This window comes from Bolinopsis microptera, chromosome 2 (genome assembly GCF_026151205.1).
Source record: "Bolinopsis microptera isolate Bmic1 chromosome 2, MBARI_Bmic_1.0, whole genome shotgun sequence".
NCBI classification, from domain to species: Eukaryota; Metazoa; Ctenophora; class Tentaculata; order Lobata; family Bolinopsidae; genus Bolinopsis; species Bolinopsis microptera.
In genome coordinates this window covers 18,546,382-18,567,501 of record NC_087073.1, presented here as the reverse complement: position 1 = coordinate 18,567,501, position 21,120 = coordinate 18,546,382, and the positions used below count along the sequence as shown (strand labels likewise).

The window sequence follows — 21,120 nt, the reverse complement described above, 5'->3', positions numbered from 1 at the left end:
AATTTCTAGGCAAGTGTTTTGGTGTACATCTCTATATTCGTTGATATTTAAGATCATTTGCATTACAAAGAAAGCGAGATTCTGGCCGTTTTATACCCCTCCCGAGTCCCGTGTCCCCATTAGCTATCACATACAGCTATTGTATAGACACTATAATCGTAGGCATTTCTAAACCCCACCCCCTCTAAGCTGCCTACCAAATATCCGAATGATTATGGGATCAAAATGGGATTCGGAAATCTCATTAAAACTTAGAATTGAGTGTGATGAAGTGGTAGGGCCATTACCGATGTACACAAAGTAATTGTTCGGCCGGTTGCTGCAGGAGCAGTTGTAGCCCGGTCATTAAGCGATTATTGAGCTGAGTCTACCGTATACACCGATGAACTAAAGAAGAGGCATGAATAGAGAAAAGCTAATAAATATCATCTAAAATTTAACATTAAAATGGGTCGAACATCTGCATGATAATCCGTAAAATCCCAAATAAAACATACTGTTACTAAGCAACTATATTGATAATTTAGAGGACCTCCCTAAATTTTAAAAATCTTTGCAGAAGAAAGAAAAATGTGTTCACCTTGAAGCGGTTATAGTCCATTCCTCGTCTAACGAAACTTTATAAAACATCTCTATTTTCTTTATGGAATTGGCAAATATATTAAACTTCGTCTTGAGCACGAAGTGTCTTACTGTATTCTCTTCGGATGACATACAGTTCAGCTTCCGCTTAAAGTCAGCAAATACCGACTTACTTAATGCCCTTAAATCTTCACTAGGAAAGTGCGACTCTTCGCTCTTCACAATGGTTTCTAAATTCTCGAAACAGTATTCAACAGCGTATGGAATGAACAGAGGCTCTGCAAACGAGTTGACAAGATCAGGCTCAAACAGTGGGTGGGACGAGTCAGGAGAGGAGACTCTGGAAGAGTCGCGCGACTCCCCTGGAGGAGATGAGACACCGGACGAGACGTCCTGCTCTGAGGAGACTCCTACCTCCTGCTCTGCTGGTTTCTGCACACGTCTCGTGGCGGCGTATCCGTCACTTTTATACTGTTCAAAGTAGTGTGACGTCATCAGGTCTTGTATCTCTGACTGGGTGATCCATTGCAGGAGGAGGAGTATCCACTGGGGGGAGGTAGAGACCAGGTGAGGGAGGAGGATATCTAGAACTAGCTCGGGGGTCGTGTCTGAGGGAGAGGGGGTTTTGTTACTTTTAGTTTTGTTTCAACAAATCAAAAATAATACTCTGAATAATAATAATTGATGATATTGTTGATATTATACATTATATATATTATGTTATAGTCATGCCGTTATGAAATGTACCTTTGTATTGGTATTGTGTAATATCCAGTATAACGCTGGCAGCACCTCTCCGCACCCCATCGTCATCATCTTGAAGCAGGTTGACCAGACACCACAGAACTTTACTGACTTGCGGAATGTTCTCAGTACCCTGCAAGTAGTTTATTGAACAAACTTTATCAGCAATAAAGGAAGGGGGGAAAAGTGACAAAATACATTATTATCCACAAAATGCTCAGTTACCAAATTGTCGATTAGTGAATTAATTGGTAGGTAAATAGGATGTTTGCTAACAGTAATTGCATTGCTTACACGGCAGTCAAATTATCGAACCAGTTAAAATATCTAACTTACGGTGACAGTTGCTATGATGCTGTTGTAGATGTTTCTTAGGAAGTCAGGTATGAGGAGACGCTGTTCCCAGGGATTCAAGGAACTGCAGAAAGGATCTGAAAACACATAGAGATTAAAATGGTAGGGACATGCGTTATAAATAAGATTATCGTTCAGTCATACCTTTATTGGACTTGTAACCCATTTGTCAAGCGTTTATCGTTAAAGTTGGCTACTTATAGTTATAACGCGTTCAAACGAAGAACATCGAATTTATATTATTGTATTATTTCTGTTATTGTATTATTTCTGTTATTGATTTGTTGCGATAATGTTTGATTCGTTCGGCTTTGATTGTAAAAATGAGGAGTGGAGTAGCCGAGTGGAGTGGTAAAGACTCACTATTTTGCTCAATTTTTATTCCAATATCAGCAATTATATCGACTATAATACCTGCCACTGCCACAAACCAATAAATTGATCACCAATCAAGCTCAAAGAAAGCTCGCTTTAAAACTCGATTCACCAAGTCGCGATATCGATTCAAACTTTCAAATTCTGAAAAACTTCTTTAATATGTTTTTCTTCACGACAAGTGTTCAAACACTCCTGATTCCTGCATGCTAGACAAGGCTTGAGACTCTAATTATAAGATAAACCTCGTTACTTTCTACATATAAGTCAAATCATAAAAGACGACATCGTAGTTCAAATGATCAACACAGTCTAACTGTATTTATACAGTAAGTTGAACTATTTTAATTGTATAAATACAGTTTTATATTACTATAAGTATACAGTTGGATTATTTATAAATAATCCACCGCTTATCCTAGAAATAATTAGATTATACAATTTACCAGAAGCGCCGATTTACCATGAAGTTTTCGTACCAAGAAATAAGAATCACAGCAAATCGGGGCTTTGTTGCGGATAGCAAATAAATGAAATAAGCGTCTCCAGAACAGCAAAATACAAAATTAAGGTCAAATTTATTTGGATATTTTGCGAAATAAAGCAGTCTTAAATCTTATTTACATTTGTTTAAAACGTCTTAATGCACAATATTTTAAAATCATCAAATCAGACAGAGTTAATGTTATTCACAGTCACACACAGCTGAACTACTTCAACTAGTTACTTTCCGCCTAGTTATAACTATCAAATTGAAAAACCTATTCATCAAATCAATAACAACAACGTTTATCAATCAAGGAACACACTAGATTTTTTCTTTCCCGACAACTGTCAGCTGATAATTGTATTTTTCAATCATGCTCTCTCTCAATCATGCATTTGCCGGCGCCTCTCTTTGTTCAATGCGTGAGTATGGTAGAGCATCGGTTGTGGATGGTCTAGTTTTACATTTAGGAGCTTTTTTGGTCGAAAACCTCCGAACTGAAGCTTTGATCTCATTTTTCTCAGCTTCAATGTCGGGATCCTTTTGGAGCAGCAGGATAATCCTAGGAACGAACAAACAGACCAGGAACGCACTGCAGGTTACGAAGATGACGATAGTGCGGAGGAAAGCTCGGAGATAGAGGTGAGAAAGGTTATATCCGCTGAGAAACATGACACAACACAGCATGACAATAAGTGTAGCTCCAAAGATGTTGAGAGTTTCTCTGAAGTTGTGAGGGAAGCGCCGCATCTTGAACGCCAGGACTAGGGTGGCTATGAAGTAGAGCGTTGGCACAACTAGGGGGAGAGTAGTTAGGACCATGGACTTGTCACTCTTTCCTTGGCATATCAAGTAACGTTGTGAGTGATCAAATATTTGGGATTCATGGGATCTCCAGCCCAAGCCATCTCCGGTAAGAAAATCAATCAAGAGAAGAATCGCTACCAAAGTCAAAGTCCCAATGTTGAGCCAAGTTTGTCCGGCTCTTTTAAAGAACCCTTCACACATAGGTTTCCTAAAGCTATTAGCAGATACAAATATTCCATAGATTTTGATGCATTTCCAGAGAAGATTGGTAGTTATAATGGTGCTGCAGATCAACACGAGGGTGTATTCAAGCGAGCACGACCAGAGACTTGGCTTCAGCAGGGGTATGAAACTCGCAGCCATTCCCATGAGTAAGCCAAACAGTAACATGTAAAGATAGCCAGGGTCAGAAGCCTTGATGATGGGCCTTTCTTCATTCCTGAAAATGACAATCGATATCACTATAACAGCGACCGAACACACGCCGATGACAGGAGCTGCACAAAGAAATATAGTGGATGACGGAGTGATGTAATGGAGCTTTGTGGTGAGACATGTAGTATGATTACTGTTAGAGGTTTCCTCCGGACTACAACTGTGACAGGTGTTCTCATTGTATTCGACGGTTATCGAGTGGTTCCCGCATTCCTGACATGACCAACAGCAGGGTAGGTGAGCGATACGCTCGTCATATAGTCTGAATTGTCCCGGCTGGCACTTTGAGGAGCAGGTCTTCTGATAATGAAGTTGCTCTAGAGCTCCAGGATTTGTTATGTCTATTTTGTCCTGATGAATTTTACCAACTGTTTCGTAACTTTTAGTTTGAGCTCGGTATACTCCAAATTCGTAGTCTATGTTGACAGACTTGCTTTGAAATGAGACGTGCAAGTCGAGATCTTCATTCATGGTTACAACGATCGTTTGGTCCTCCTCTACAATGGAATTGAATACCTTCCTCCTCAATTTATTTGGGCACTCGCTGGGATCTTGATCATTATTTAATGTACGATGTAGTGACTGGAGGATTGCTTCGGTACCACTGCTAACATATTGTAACCAGTCTGTCCATTTACAATCTAATATACTGTCACCATTAAAGTCGACCACTGGGCAGGTTCTTAATTGGGTATCCTTGTATAATTCGTCCATCTTATCCTTGGATCTGGTCCAATTTGATGTAAGACGGGTTCTCACTATTCCCAAGTCTGTGTTCAAGAGAGGAGGAAGGGGTAAAACAATGGAGTAGAAGTTGTCAGATTCAAGAATCGACACGTACTCATCTAAAAATTTTTTTCGTCCATTGGAAACTCCAAAAATGTATACTTTCTTAGTAAAACCGAGCTCGGAGATCATATGAGTCAACATCTTTTTTGTGGTGGCGAGGCTATTTGATAAGATAAGCTGTACTTCTGATGGATCACCTCCAGTTTTGTTATAGGCCTCCTGAATTCTCGGTATGTCAATAGGGGACGTGACTTCTGCAAAATGGCCACATCCAACAGTTTGAACATAGTTTTCATAAATGTATGTGGCCATTTCCTCGGAGTATTTGTGATACCAAATATCAACGTACTTGTATCCCATTTCTTTAAGAAATTTAATAGTGATCTCTGCTTCAGTCTCTTCAGTCTCAATCATAGAAAAGAGAGTCCGATATTGGTTATCATCCATCATCTGCGCATCATTAAACATGTAGATGAAGGTAGGAATGCCCATGGAAGCGGTGATGTCTGCAGATCGTCTCATGTAATCTTTGCGATCCACACCCGATACTCCGATCACTTTCTCATTGGCTGATATAAGAACTGATACCCTGGTCGTTACCTCGAAATTCCTGCACGAATCGTAGATAATGTATCCAACTTTAAATCCCAACTCACTGCAAAAGGAAGATGTGTTACACTTACAACGGCTACAGCACTATTTGGATTAACGATAACAAATAGAATGATAATAGATGATATTTGCGTGGAGTAAGTATAGATCCATTAATCCAGATTTGCTAAGCTCTCGACGCGATCAATTTCTCAAACTTACTTAAACTTCTCGGAGTATTTCTCCACGACTTCACGAAGCATCAAAGCCTTCTGGATGCCATAAACCGAGATATCTTCTCTGGAACAATATTCAACATTTACAATCTCTCCGGTTGGAGATATTTCTTGACGTTCCATCATAGTACCAATGTTGAAGATTCCAGCTATCAGGTAATCACCATCTTGAAAAGCTAGGGGAGCGTCTATCTCATCAGTGTCGCAAGTTATGCTTGATGCTTGCGATAGGACAGAACGTAGTAGAAATGATAAAAGGAGAAACGTAATAGGAGTTTTCATCAACATCTCCTGGGAGTTTTTTATGTCGAATGCGGTGTTGAGATAAAGCAGATAATTTATCTGTATAAAACTTCAAACACAAACGGAAATTTAATTTAGCTTACTTTAAGCAGATAATTGTCTGTATGAAACGTTGAAAACAAACAGAGCAATTACTTTTAAAGATCAACGTGTTCAATTAAATATAAAATGATGCCAAAAACAATAAAAAGGAAGGCAATTAAAACCCTCAAACGATAGAGTTTGCAATTTGACGTTCGAGTCTTACAAACTTAGGTCGAGACAAACAATTGAGGGCTCAGGATAATATAATTATAATAGACGTAAAGAGCAATTGATAAGTGATATACTATAACAATAAATAAAGAAAATAACGTGACTGGTGATTAGCAACAATTTTAAGAAGAGGTACGATCAAATTTAGGCATTACTTATTATATATATTTAATACTAATCTGCTATCTGTCGTTTAAAACTTGAACAAATGCATGTCATATAATATAAACTTACGCTGATCATTATGATTGATGTACCAGCACAGCTGCCATTTTTTATGCACCACGTACAGGCGAACATAAAATCAAGACAGAGACTGGCATTTAATAAATAACAATACGAATTCAATACGGAACACAATAAGAGTTTTGTCAGTATTGCTATCCACGATTGATAATGATAACACAAATTATAGTATGATAGTGCTCAATGATTTCCACATTATTTTGGAACTGATAATGGTCCAAAACAATGTGGAAATTGTTTTGGAACATTACAATTGTTCCTCATCATCGGATGGATCAACTGATCCTCATTAACTTTGTTGTCAAACACTCTCTCATTTCACAAGTCGCGATGTTGGACGGTCAAGGAACAGAACGGTGGAGGAAACTTACTTTAAGCGGATAAAAAACAAAACAGAGCAATTACTTTAAAAGTTAATTTACCTCTCCGATTATAAGTATAAAATGAATGCCAAAAACAAAAGAAGGAAGGCAATTAAGTCCTGCAAACGGTAGAGCTTACAATTTGAGGCACAAGATTTACAAACTAAGGCAGAGACAAAAAAACACGTAGGTTAGAATAAATTAATGAGGCAATTGATGAATCATAACTCTGTGTGCGTGCTAGAGCTACACTGACTCCTTTGTTTCATTGGGCCAAGCCCTCAAAACCTGCACTTCTTCGATATTTCCTCTAGATTAAGTTATGGGACTAATGGCTAAGAGGCGTCTTCATGATGGGATAATGGCTCCTTGGCAAACAAGCAGTCCATTTACACAAGCAGCTCGCTCAACAGAAATCAGGCAGGTGGACCAAGTTACAAAATACTCTGCATAAATATGAATTAAATGACTCATGATTTGTGGGGCCAGGTACCCATGGAAGCAGCTAGCAGGCACCTCGAATGAGGAACCGATGCTTCCTGTACCTGGGTCCCTTGTGTGAGCTGCGCTTCAGGACCTGTGTGACACAGATCTGTACTTTAATGGTTGGAGAGATACCGCTTAAGAAATAGACGGCTCACAACGGGTTCGAGGACTCGTGGATGACCTTCATACCAATATCATGAATAATGAATACTACTTACAAGGTGGAAAGTAACTGACGCTTGAAATATGAAGTTTCCTCCTAGACATTTGTACCTCACAAAGAGAAGATAATGTGGTTATTCCAAGAAAAATGCAAGAACCTCTCAAATCGAACACATTAGGGACTTACAATCAGGTTCCATTATGTAAAATATAGTTATAGCATCCTTCATCCATAGTAATGAACCTTGTCATTACTTATACCACCATTACGAATCTCGCAATAGTTATAATTCGTAAAGAGATGCAGGGAATTAGCTTATATAACAGGGAATTAGCTTATATAGTCCAGGTTACCCTCCAAGGACCAAGTCCTATTGTCTTATTAATAATTATAAAGAGTTAAAGTACTGGTACCATCAGTTATAGGGTCCAATGATGCATATTACCATATTTCAAGATTACAAGTACCAGCAAATGCTATGATGCAATTACTAATTGTTAATTATACGCGGTTGAGATGTTGCGAATAACGTATGCCAAAGTTGTAGATTATGAGGGATAAGAATGAGACAAAGAGGGGCATACTACTTACTAGGGATGGGATATAAAGGGATTATAATTTATATGGGACAAGGGACATTTACGACGTGGTAGGGTAATTAAGATGGAATCACGTACCACACTGCAAGGGTTCAATTATTCGATGACATTTAAAACTGGAACTAGGGTATTATTAAAACTGTATCTGAATTCTGAGACCCTGTATTTTTGGCTATTAACATTCTAAATTTATGTGAACATTCTTAGAAGCCATCTGTACTGAAACTGCGGAATATTCTGTGATATAAACGAGGGGCAAATATCACTCCACCCAAATCCCATTTCAGTTGTATTCTGGGTTAGGTGCGGTGATTCTGGGGACTAATAAAGTTGGTGGCAGAAAACAATGAGTTGCAGCAAGTGAATTGCACGTATATAACGCTCCTTTCAGGACGGAACAGACTGCCGATACAACAGTTATTTAGGTACGTTTCAAGTTATAGTTGTTATGAAATTATCCCAGAATCTTAAAAACTTATACAATTACACAGAGTCGCGCATTTCATCACATAGAACTTTTAGGGCTCAGACTACCCATGAACCGGTGCAGTAAGAAGGTTAAACGGTGTCTCAGTGTCTGTAAAGTAGGGATGAAGTTATCTGATAAAATGCTTTAACAGCTGCGTTGTTAGTATGCAACTTATTCAAAACTTACAATTATAGGACGAAGTAACAAGTAAACTAAGTAGTGGGTTCCAAAGTGTATCGATTATGAATCAGGCAGTAAATTTCGAGAAAATAAAATCAAACGTGAAAATTAAATATTACCAAGAATATATCAAGAATCTTGATTAGATATTTCATCGCTGATCTTAATTGATTCACATCTCGGTCCCTAAAATCGAATTATGATGAATACAGTCATACACATTTATTGAAATTCAATCGTACAGCGTTCATATTTGTGCAGTAGAAATTAATTGAAACAAGTTTTTGCGGCACACACACAAAAAGTGTTAATAACAGGTAAAAACTAAAAACGGAAATAAATGAAGGTTAATATAGAGATGTCAAGTGCATTATTCAAAGCCGGGATTGAAATTTGATGACTGTAAATTATAGATAAAGAATATACACAGTCGTAAAATGTATAATACTCAAAATGCAAGGCTATCACAGTATCACTCGCTTCCAACCAATTTCACAGTTGGCCCTCTCTGATACATCGTTAACTTTCTCACCGCAGTTAAACATAAAAATGGAAAAAAACAAATATAAAAATAAATGAATAATGAAAACCAATATTTTCTCAAGGTCATCATACGTCAGAGCAAAGTGGTGAGAATATTTGACTGAGCGATGATTGCGAAACTCTCCAATTGTTTGAGACGAGGAATGAGCACATTCCACTTGCTGACAGAAACCTCTCTCACCTACAGACCAACATCTTACCGTCTAGCTCACTAGTATTCGTCAATGGACACGGTTCATTGTTTAACACCGGAAAGAATTGGCTTGGTGAATCTATGTGAATTATTCAACAATATAACTTCACAACAAATCAATGACCGACTAGTGTGAAAGAAATGATAATCTAATATTATCGTGGCTAGTGCGAACTACGGTAGTGCTGTGTTTTGTTGTAAATGGGGGAAGAGCGAGTCTAAGTCTATTATCATGTGTTAAGATGCTTATCTCCAGTAGACGGCACATGATGAGTAAGAATTGTTAATAATGTAATACCAGCCAACAGTAACTGGCAAATGACTGGCAATAGCTAACTTCTATTTGATATAATATATTATAGAATTTATTAGTTCAAGCTAAGAAGCTAAGAAGAATTTCTTTATGGCATCCCCAGCCCCCTATTGCACAGACGTTAATCTCGGCAGGTATGGACCGCTAATAATAACAAGAGTTACTTCAAAATTTTAACACAAACAATTTAAACACACTTTTGACTCTTGCCAGTTTTATTTAATAATGCGATCAAATATTATATTCCCTATATTAAACACTTCACCCATCAGGACAGTACCAAGTAGTCTAGACTTTAGACCATATAAAGTTTTAAAAAGCTTAGCTGCTTAGGTTTAAGGAAAATGAAGAGTGGTTACATCAAAATGGCCAGTCAGAACTCAGAATTAAGAGCTTTACTTTTCAAATTCTACAGAGTACAGCAAAAAATGATCATAAAATAAAACAGTTCAAAAATATTGCCTCAGTTGTAAAATATGATAGGCACTCAAACACGGCCCGGCGAACACGGTAGCGAACTATGTGTTTTTAGAGAACCTGGGGTATTACGAGATATAACATCCCGGAGGGTACTATAATGTGTAATGTGTAATGTGTTTGGGGTTGCATAATGTGTAATGTGTGGTTAGGGGCCGAGTACTTATCTAACAACCTACTGCAGAGTATCTCTCTAATCTCTGTTAGTCTACTACATAGATCCTTAGTGACGTAGATATGAGATATCATATCTGTTTAAAATTATCCGTGTGCTGTGGTTTATGGTATGTCCGGGCCATTTTGGGACGATGTATTGTCCAACTAAAGTCCAAACCGCAAACATAATACATTAGAGGGTATTTTGAAATATCGAACATCTTTAGGGGGCTGACCTCTCTACCTTTAAAATATAAACCCAAAGAACCTGAATCGATTACGGCGATAAAATATTGTTTTTTGTGATAAAAGATGCTGGGACGAAGTGGAGGGTGGTTATCTTTATAACATCTTGGAATTAGTCTAGTTGTTCGTGTTAGTAGATCATAGCAACAATACCCGCCTGTATAACTCATGATCAACTAATAAACCTGATAAGTAACTGTTTAAATGGGCCCTATACAGATAAGTTCCAAGTACGTCCTAAGTCGGTGTATGGACCATGATCAATAACTGACACGAATGAACAATTGAGTCGAGTACGGACCCCTAGTAGATTGGATAGAGCTCTAAAACATCGGTATAGGGCATGATCGATAACAGATACGAATGAACAGTCGACTGCAAACTGTGCCCTATATAATGTATACGTTAAAGCCTAAAATAACCGCAATAATATACATTGCTTCAGATAAATATTTCAGAACTCTTTAGTGGACAGAGAGTAGAGAAATGTACCGTAGAATGGTTACCAAAATATCTACCCTAAACTCAATGAGTTTGTCAAGTCGACAATCCTTGTCAAACAAAACATGAAGAAAACTGATCTTTCAAGTTTAGAGATGAAATCATCGGCATGGTTAGGAACATATTTTAGAGTCTGAGGTTTTCAACATATTATAATCTTTGAGTGGATGTGTGAATAAAAGATTATGCATGATTTACCACATATCACGTAAGCCAGCCTAGTGAGAATAAGGCTGTGCGGATGGAAATGTTACGTTAATGTAAAATTTCGGAGTTGGTACAGGGCACGGGCGATGATCTTGATATGATAAAAACAGGAAACCTGTGACCCGATGGTAATTATTAACTAAATAGGCGAACATTAAAGCTTGACCTTAGTTTTTTGTTTCGATGTCTTGAGCATCTTCTTCGATGAATATTGGTCAGTTGATAGGCTCAATAACCCTAAGAAACTGACGCTTCACAAAGGCAACGTATAAGTGAGGTGGGTGCGAACAGCGGAATCGCACTTTTCACCTATAGTTTCAGTTTTCACCGAAATTTCCAGCACTATATTTCCAAAATTTTTCGAACCTTTTGATGCGATTCTGCATATAATAATATTTGTCGCATCAATGGTCAATGGTTACGATCAACATATTCGTATGTCGACTAAAATAAAGAAGATGTTATTTAATAACAAAGCATGAAATATACACGTAAAATTTCTCAAGTTTTCTCAGAGACAGAAACCCATTATCAATAATATTGCGTGATGACTGTTGAGCTAACAATACGGCAAATAATAACTACAGGGAAAGGATGAATCGTGAGTGCAAATGAGTAACTCCTCAATGTTGATTGTTGACTGCACTTAATAAGGTATTGGGCGCCAATTATCATGTATAAGGAAAAGGCGGTAGTCTAACTCAATAAATTTATCACAAATTATTTCTGTGTGTGTAATTCTGGAAACTATATTATATGTCCGTGCAAGTTCTTTGTTGTCTTAAACTGAACAATCATGTGATGTAACGACAACGTTGTATACAGATTAGCCTGCCTAATTGAAGAAGATTCCTCACACTTTGTCGCACATTTCCGCGATCAAGCCCCAAAATTCATCAAATTTGTCGCACTCTTGCTGCCCACAAAACAATTTTAGGCAGTTGCGGGATCGCACTATTCGCGAAATTTGGCCGCACTAACATGTATATGTTGTATAGTAGTCCGGTTATCGAAGTCGTAATATAATAGACCTGACATGGTATATATCACACTGTGTCGTATTATATCACTGTACGAACTGGAGGAATATTCCCTATGCATTTCCAAAATGAGGAAACCCTTCCTAACCATTTCGCGGAGGGCAAAGAAAAGTAAAATCAATACTTGAGTAGAAACAGTTTTCTTCAACTCGTTCTTACAATCCCAAAATAAACGGATTTGATAAATTTCGCAAAACTCAATAGTAGCAGGTGGGCGTATATATTGTGTTCCTCGCCCGATGTTACTTTGGTTCGAACTTCAAATTCACAAGAACAGATTTATCGTGTTAGTGCCAAAGTAACTGTTCGATCTGAAGAGCGGTCCAGGTCGATTCTTGATCATATCTTCAGTAGGAGTCCGTTTTTTAACGTTTGGATATGTAACATTTTTCAAGTTTCAGACTCCTCACTAGAGATAATAATGTTGTTTATATAAAAGTGTGTATGGAGATAATCCCTCCTCGTTTTACAACTCATAATATCCTCAAATTTCGAGTTTTTCCATGTAAAGATGTAATGACGTGAAATGCGACTTAAGAATTACACGATGAGCTAAAATATACAAACAATTATTGTTTTTAACAAACAATTTGCCGTCTCATAAAATTACTAACTGCCGAAACTTCGTACTGGATATTTATTCATATTCATTACGATATAAACGTCAAGACAAAAAGTACTCTGTGTAGATGGCAATTCGAACAGTCAATAATGCATCTTTTCTATAAAGTTGGAGAAAATGAAAGATGACTAATGCTTTGTGTTATTATTCTCAAGAATCATACTGTATAATCGCTTACGTTTGTTGATGTTAATACGTTTATTAATCGTGAAATATGCTAATTTAACATTGTGAGAATTTTGCAAATTAAGAGTGCCCGTCGATTTTTCAACGGAATAATTCTTTGACTAAAATGTTTTGTTTGACTGGATTCATGATTTCCCTCCGCAACTGGATAATTACTTAAATTCATCAGTCATCACGTTATATTTCTGTCAAGACCACCTTTAATTTGAAGCATTACTATGACGTACAGGTAGCAATTTGAACATTGTAAGCATCTTATCTGTCAAGTTGGAGAAACTAAAGAAAAACACAAATTTTACAGCACTGTTCTGAGGAATTGGTTATCTTATTCCTTTATTCTTTCTGTATAACTATAAGTGTTTACAATCAACTATTCGATAACCACTATTATACGGCCTCCACTGAATCGCTTACGTTTGTTGAACGGTATTAATCGCGAAATATGCTAATTCAACAGCTCTGTACAATGTAAGAAGACAAGGATTCACCAACGATTGCACCTGCAAATCAGGTACGTGTCGTGTTATTTGGTTTTCAGTTTTTCTGGGGGCGAGTATTTAGATGATACATGTTTATTGTTTATCAAGAATTCCGACGTTGAAAAATTATCAATTTGGCGAAAAGTTCAGCTACTTCAAAACAAGCTCCATTGTAGTATTTACTGGTAAACCCATGGCCGATTATCTTAGTTCGACACTAAATGACAACAAGCGAACGTAGTATTGAAAACAGATCTTACCTTGCATTTACATTCAGAAAGAAAAAAATGTCGCCATGCTATTTAATAATCTTAATTAAAGGCTCGATAGAGCTGCACGAGTGTCAAGTAATCATCAAAAGTTTGAAATTAGTTGTTGAATAAGGAATTTTTATATAATTTGTACAAATAATATTTAAGATAAGACATCTTAACAATAAGGTTTGGCACACGATACAATGAAATGGTGCGTCATAATATACGTAACATAAAACGAAACACCACGCAAAATTTGAAGTGGCAGACTGATTAACCATACTAAAGACGAAGCATCACTCAACAAAACAAACCTAGAATAAGGAGTAGGATAAAATAACGCCGCAACTCATTTTCTATTCCGTTCCTTAGCAGTATCCCAGAGGAGTTTATAGCAGCCTACAAGAGCTTCAATCAGACAGTATAAGCTCAGCTTATACTGTCTGTATAAGCTCAGCTACAAACATACCTTACCCTTTAATCAAAATTTAAAACTGCAGTACGCAGTGAGCATCCGAGGCGCAATGCAGCTCTATCCGCATTATCTTCAATTATTAAAGGAATGTCAAATATAACTTGTAGTTTTATTGAAAACTTATTGTTTCATTGAATTGTGTCACAATAGAGTCTAAGGTCAGCTGAGCACCAACTTGTAGTGATCAATTGTCTCAATCAGCTCCTGTTAAGATTACATTTACAGAGTTTATGAACAAATTAAATACTTTCTGCATTCACATTTCTGATTTCACAAATGGTTTTGAGAGTGAAGACTAAATTGCTTGTCAAATGAAACAAAATAACATCTTGCCATTTCGACCCATATAAGAGTCGGTGTGATTGTGGCTGCACCAGACACATTAAATGTGTTCTTAAAATTCTTTACGCATAAAATGAAATTATGTGCTTGCGCCACTGTCGGCTTTCAGAATTCAGATGCAAGCTTACGTTTGTACTTCCCACTTAATATATAGCTGTTAAAAGTACAACCTCATACCTGTTAGTGAAATGATCGATTTAAATTGTAACGCCAATAGCATTGTTACATGATAGGGAAGTTATAGTACGGCACTACGGCATGCAGCTGAAGGCTGTTATAACAAAGATTAACTAATATAAATTAGTCAATCTTTGACGCCTACAAAGAAGTTTTGTCGCAGCTCGAACTTTCAATTTTAAGGAAATAAAACTTGATGAAAATTATGGCCCGTGACCAGGATTTCAAATTATGGAATATAAAACCGAGAAATATAAGAAAAATTATTTCATCGTCATTTTTCAGGAAAACACAGGATGCAGAACACAGGAATTGCAATAGTTTTACTAGCTTTAAGATTACACCTTGCAGTGGCTTGGATAACGGTTTCAGGACACAGTACTTTTAATATCGACTTTGATGTATATGACCTAGAGATGAAGGTATCAGGATCTAGGCAGTTTGATATCCACCATAATATTGGAGGCCACATGGAGTTCGACATTAACAGTTATAGCTCAGCATATTCAATTACCATGCCATGTGGTGGTTATGGCCAAATATCAAATGTTCCAGTACCAGCTTCCAATGAAAGAGTTTGGAGATTGAAAAAGACTTCAAGTGAACTCCTTTTATATTGTGAGGAGATTCTAGTTGGACATTTTAGCCGGTCATCATCGATATTAAGTTGCGTATCTGATTATCAGTGGAACAATTTTGGACAAAGTCTTTTCTTCTTTGATGATGCAGTGACACATTATCAGCTTGTTACAACTCCAAGTAAGTGATGAGAGTTTTTGACGCACACAACTATCTTAACTATATTTTCACTCTTGATACGAGTTCAGTCGGGGGGATCGCGCGCTTAGTATTGTACGCAGTGGTCGACCGGGGGCAGGATTCTGACCGGGGCCGGGGCCGGCCACTCAGAATTGGCCGGGGCCGGGAAATCTTCCATTTTGCCGGGGCCGGGGGTAGTTTATCAAACTGTAGTCAGAAATTGAAACATGAATTTGATAATAATTTAGGCTGGTGTGATGCAATCGGGAAGGATTAAACTCGAGGTGCGGCTTATCCTCACAGACTTGAAGATTAAACCGCAACTTCGTTTTAGCTGCAGTGCAGTATTTTTACTTTCTAGTTTCTACGCATATTTTATCGCAAATTTCTCGGAGACGATTAATTGAAAAGTCTGATACTGAGGAAGAACCACGGTTTTTATGTTACTAGCCGTAGTCTAATTCAAGCCGTATGTTGTATTTTCTATATTTGAACGTACTCAACGTCGACAATAAATTGTTTCAACTTTGAAATCTCATAATTAGCATTAAATTGTGTTTGATTTTTTTCAAAAATGTGCCAAAATCATTCATGAAATCCCCGGCTGTGCCCCCGGTAAATGCATGGTTTTTGGCCGGGGCCGGGGGTAAATTTATTGGCCGGGGCCGGGGTCTACCCCCGGCGAATTGCCAAATTTTGGCCGGGGCAGGGAAGGGCCGGGGGTTGCGATTTTGGCCGGGGCCCCGGTCGACCACTGATTGTACGTGGCGTTGGGGTGGTGGGTCATATTTTCTTCCAAAACACAGTTAGTACTTTTTTACTAAGTTCTGGGTCTGCTGCTCATTTGCCAGCAAGACAGTTAGTACATGGTACTAAGGGGGTATCCAATCCTAAAAATTCCATTTTACCTCAAATTTCCATTGAATGGGTTTTTTGAGGTTTTTAAAAAATTTTTCCCCCTTTTTTGTCACTTTTTATCTAATTCGACTACATGAAAACAAAACCCCCTACTAATTATTAAATAGTGGGTAATTTGCCCATTTCCCAAAAATAGTTAGTAAATGGTACTAAATAGTGGGTCTTAGTGGCTCGGTTAATCTGCCTGTCTACTGGTCTGGACGTTGCGAGTTCGAATCCCAGTTGGGCCAAAATCTCAAAAACTGAAGGGCAGCCGTCACTCACCAAACCATGGTGAGAATGGTAGTGGCTTTCATTAGAGCTGCGAAAATAACACGAGTGTATATGCCTGGGGTTGCTTCCCGACTATACTGCAGGGAAATCTGTACCGAAAGGACCGTGGCCGAAATGCAATTAGACAGGGAAATCGGCTCCCCGACTGCGGTCGACCAAATTATTTTATTATTATTAGGTCTAATTTGTCCAAAAACAGTTAATAAATAAGGGTATTATTTATTAATCAGAATGTGATTGATCTTTTGTATAATTTTAAAAAGTGACCTTTGTTGACTTTTCCACTTGAGAAGGTGCAGCGTTTAATTTATTTTAAAATGTATTTCAACTACTGGTTCTTGGATGATGTGTCATGTAGTACAAACATGTTTCAGTACATACCATCACCACCAATATAATGACCCTTTGAAAGTTTGTGTCCATGCGAGTCGTATACACTGAAACAGCTTTATATCCACCAGCGGGCTCTTTTTGCTACAGCGGGCATGCGCAGCCTGCTACTAAAAAGGCCCAGCATTTTACAGCCCACTAGCATTTTATAATCTGTATTTTATTAAGCATAGATATCTCAACTGTTAGTTTCATTGTTTACATTCAATATCGGATCCTTTTAAAACTAAAAAGTCATGTTTAGTGAGCTGTTTATAGCAATTTTTGGGTGGGTATCTTATTTTATATAACAAGACACTGAGACACAGTTAGTACCGTGATTTCTCAACAGTTAGTACCGCAAAAGGGGTGGGTGTCTTAATTATTATCCGAAAAAACAGTTAGTACCGCGAAGGGGTGGGTGGGTCTTGTGAAAAATTCCAAAATTACACTTAGTCGATGTCACGTTCAGAACTGAGTACCTGATCCCCCCGGTTCAGTTTTGATTAAAATTATAATACAGTGTGACCCAGAATTAAATGTATTAACAGTGCATACATAACAGAATAAGTGCCATGCATCTAGTTGGATTATAGATAACTCTGTAATAACAGTGCTTAAAAACCTAGAAGCAATTAACGGAGGTTGGAGTATATCCAGGGCCTGGTCGGTATGTTAACTTGAATCATGAATGTGATTAAATGTATTAACAATGCCTACTTACAGCGAGTTAGAATTTAGATTGTGAATAACTCTGTATTTTATAACTACATTTCTGTAAACTAGAAGAAACTGACTGAAACTGAAAGCAGCACTCAGCAGGTCAAGTAGCAATTAACGGAGGTTGGAGTTCATACGGCTCATGGTCTACCTGTTCAAAGACTTGCGGATCGGGAACACAAACAAGAAGCAGAACTTGTACAAATCCTTCTGCAGCACACGGAGGTGCTAGTTGTTCAGGATCATCTTCAGATAGTCAAAGTTGTAACACCCAAAACTGTCCTATGGTAAGTATTTACTCTTTAATCCAGCCATGAAAAGTTGTCAACTTAGTGAACTCGATAAATTAATATACTTATTGTTCTCACATCTTATCAATTTTCCATGCGAGTGGAGGAAGTCAAGGTCAGGAAGTGTCTCAATGGACCAAACATACCTCACTTGACAAGATTCAAGAATCACGGAGTAATGTCCATGAATGTGGATTGCAGAAGGAGACCAGAGAATGAACATGTCCAAGTTCAGGATTCATATGACACTAACAATCTTACAGTCAAACGGCAAACTGATGTCATTCACTTGCAGTCATTCGTATAACGTTAATTTGTACTGTGTCTTCAGTCCAAAACACTGAGTGGAGCAGATGCAAAGAATTTTGACAGATCGCACATCTTAATGTTTACGGTATGATATCTATTTTGCAATACGATATTTCGGTAACTTTTGAAGAACGGATATTTATTCAAATTTGTAGTGACCGTTTCAAAGAGTGAAGGTTCTCCAACACTATTGATACTCTCGTTTTCGTTTACTTGATCAATTCACAATCCAGAAGCTAAAAAATTCCTTTGGTTTATAGTAATTTGAATTGTTTATTTAAACGCTAAGCAGAATCTCTAGAGGAAAATTGACAATTCTTTCATGTTGCAAGGTGATCATAGCTACAGATATACAGACCTCTTAAAGGGTATCGAAAAGTGTCCTCTTCCTGTAAAATCACTGGACTGTCTTCTAAAGCTACGGTGAGCTGACGAAAGGAGACCAAACACAAGGAGGAACAACTGAAGGGGAACTCAGTCATGGTACTCAGATCTCAACCCTGACAGTAACCAACCCACAAGAGGATACGGAGTATACCTGTGTGGTCACATCAGGAGAATACTCTCATCTGAGCCCTCCGAGACTCCCTTGTCACTTCAATGTCTATGGTAAGTTTTTACTTTTTAGTCAGGCCATGAAAGTTGTCAATAGTGAACTCCGATAAATTAATGTTAATTTTTCTCACATCTTATCAATGTGTCCTCAGCTGTGGAGGAATCAAGCAGAGAAGTGCTCCTCAACACACAAACAACACTCACTTGCAAGATTACAAGAATCACGGAGATAATGTCCATTGAATGGACTGGATATGCAGAAGGAGACAAGAATGAATATGTGCCAAGTTCAGGATCATATGACCCACAAACCAACAGTCAAACGGGAACCCTGACTGTCCTGTCACCTGCAGTCACTTCCGATAAAACGTACACTTGTACTGTGTCCTCAATCCAAAACACTGAGTCAGACAGCAAGAATTTTGACGTCCATCTTAATGTTTACGGTATGATATTCATTTTGCAATTCGATATTGTTATCTATTTGAAGAACAGATATTTAATTAAAGTTTGTAGTGACCCTTTCAAAAAGTGGGTTTCCAGCATTTGATATTTTCGTTTTGATCAATTCATTCAATAAATGATTCTTTGGTTATGGAATATTGAAATAAGTTTATTAACGCACAGAATCTTGAAGAAATTGACTATTCATATTGCAGGTGTCATAGCTACGGATAAAGACGCTCTTAAAGGTACAGAAAGTGTCCTCTCCTGTAAAATCACTGGACTGTCTTCTAAAGCTACGGTGAGCTGGACGAAAGGAGACCAAACACAAGAAGGAACAACTGAAGGGGAACTCAGTCATGGTACTCAGATCTCAACCCTGACAGTAACCAACCCACAAGAGGATACGGAGTATACCTGTGTGGTCACATCTGGAGAATACTCCTCATCTGAGCCCTCCGAGACTCCCTTGTCACTCAATGTCTATGGTAAGTTTTTACTTTTTAGTCAGGCCATGAAAGTTGTCAATAGTGAACTCCGATAAATTAATGTTAATTTTTCTCACATCTTATCAATGTGTCCTCAGCTGTGGAGGAATCAAGCAGAGAAGTGCTCCTCAACACACAAACAACACTCACTTGCAAGATTACAAGAATCACGGAGATAATGTCCATTGAATGGACTGGATATGCAGAAGGAGACAAGAATGAATATGTGCCAAGTTCAGGATCATATGACCCACAAACCAACAGTCAAACGGGAACCCTGACTGTCCTGTCACCTGCAGTCACTTCCGATAAAACGTACACTTGTACTGTGTCCTCAATCCAAAACACTGAGTCAGACAGCAAGAATTTTGACGTCCATCTTAATGTTTACGGTATGATATTAATTTTGCAATTCGATATCGTTATCTATTTGAAGAACAGATATTTAATTAAAGTTTGTAGTGACCGTTTCAAAGAGTGAGTTTCCAACATTTGATATTTTTGTTTTTATCAATTCATTCAATAAATGATTCTTTGGTTATGGAATATTGAAATAAGTTTATTAACGCCCAGAATCTTGAAGAAATTGACCATTCATATATTGCAGGTGTCATAGCTACGGATAAAGACGCTCTTAAAGGTACAGAAAGTGTCCTCTCCTGTAAAATCACTGGACTGTCTTCTAAAGCTACGGTGAGCTGGACGAAAGGAGACCAAACACAAGAAGGAACAACTGAAGGGGAACTCAGTCATGGTACTCAGATCTCAACCCTGACAGTAACCAACCCACAAGAGGATACGAAGTATACCTGTGTGGTCACATCAGGAGAATATTCCTCATCTGAGCCCTCCGAGACTCCTTTGTCACTCAATGTCTATGGTAAGTTTTTACTTTTAAGTCTGGCCATGAAAGTTGTCAATAGTGAACTCCGATAAATTAATGCTTATTTTTCTCACATCTTATCAATGTGTCCTCAGCTGTGGAGGAATCAAGCAAAGAAGTGCTCCTCAACACACAAACAACACTCACTTGCAAGATGAAAAGAATCACGGAGATAATGTCCATTGAATGGACTGGATATGCAGAAGGAGACAAGAATGAATATGTGCCAAGTTCAGGATCATATGACCCACAAACCAACAGTCAAACGGGAACCCTGACTGTCCTGTCACCTGCAGTCACTTCCGATAAAACGTACACTTGTACTGTGTCCTCAATCCAAAACACTGAGTCAGACAGCAAGAATTTTGACGTCCATCTTAATGTTTACGGTATGATATTCATTTTGCAATTCGATATTGTTATCTATTTGAAGAACAG

The 21,120-nt window shown here is 37.9% G+C and overlaps 4 protein-coding genes across 6 annotated transcripts in view; 1 reads left to right on the top strand and 3 right to left on the bottom strand.

The window, feature by feature from the left end:
• Positions 1-21,120, bottom strand: part of LOC134811166 (mitochondrial-processing peptidase subunit beta-like) — a 96,946-nt gene that overhangs the window by 25,317 nt on the left and 50,509 nt on the right. Inside the window, exon 1 of one of the 3 annotated variants that reach the window (XM_063817906.1) lies at positions 11,816-11,825. The exons of the other annotated variants lie outside the window; for them this stretch is intronic. The gene's annotated coding sequence lies outside the window, so the exon portion shown is untranslated. Of the gene's footprint in view, positions 1-11,815; positions 11,826-21,120 lie in introns of those variants that run through there. 3 annotated transcript variants of the gene reach the window in all.
• Positions 80-21,120, bottom strand: part of LOC134811163 (tRNA (32-2'-O)-methyltransferase regulator THADA-like) — a 76,972-nt gene continuing 55,931 nt past the window's right edge. The window contains exons 25-27 of the mRNA XM_063817899.1: positions 1,663-1,757; positions 1,330-1,459; positions 80-1,190 (exon numbers count right to left, since the gene is read on the bottom strand). Of these exons, the coding sequence (XP_063673969.1) occupies positions 577-1,190; positions 1,330-1,459; positions 1,663-1,757 (839 nt within the window). The 3' untranslated portion in view covers positions 80-576. The remainder of the gene's footprint in view (positions 1,191-1,329; positions 1,460-1,662; positions 1,758-21,120) is intronic.
• Positions 2,314-5,687, bottom strand: LOC134826695 (uncharacterized). The gene is made up of 2 exons (XM_063839182.1): positions 5,387-5,687; positions 2,314-5,228 (listed from the first exon to the last, which is right to left on the bottom strand). Exons 1-2 carry the CDS (start codon positions 5,680-5,682, stop codon positions 2,930-2,932), a joined length of 2,595 nt encoding a protein of 864 aa, XP_063695252.1. The 5' UTR covers positions 5,683-5,687; the 3' UTR covers positions 2,314-2,929.
• LOC134811173 (elongin-B-like) overlaps positions 8,683-21,120 on the top strand; it is a 77,796-nt gene continuing 65,358 nt past the window's right edge. Inside the window, exon 1 of the mRNA XM_063817918.1 lies at positions 8,683-8,692. The gene's annotated coding sequence lies outside the window, so the exon portion shown is untranslated. The remainder of the gene's footprint in view (positions 8,693-21,120) is intronic.

Coding starts and splice junctions, on each gene's coding strand:
- LOC134826695 (XM_063839182.1), bottom strand. CDS start 5,682: ATGAAAACTCCTATTACGTTTCTCCTTTTATCATTTCTACTACGTTCT. Junction 5,229..5,386: donor AAATACTCCGAGAAGTTTAA/GTAAGTTTGAGA, acceptor TTCCTTTTGCAG/TGAGTTGGGATTTAAAGTTG.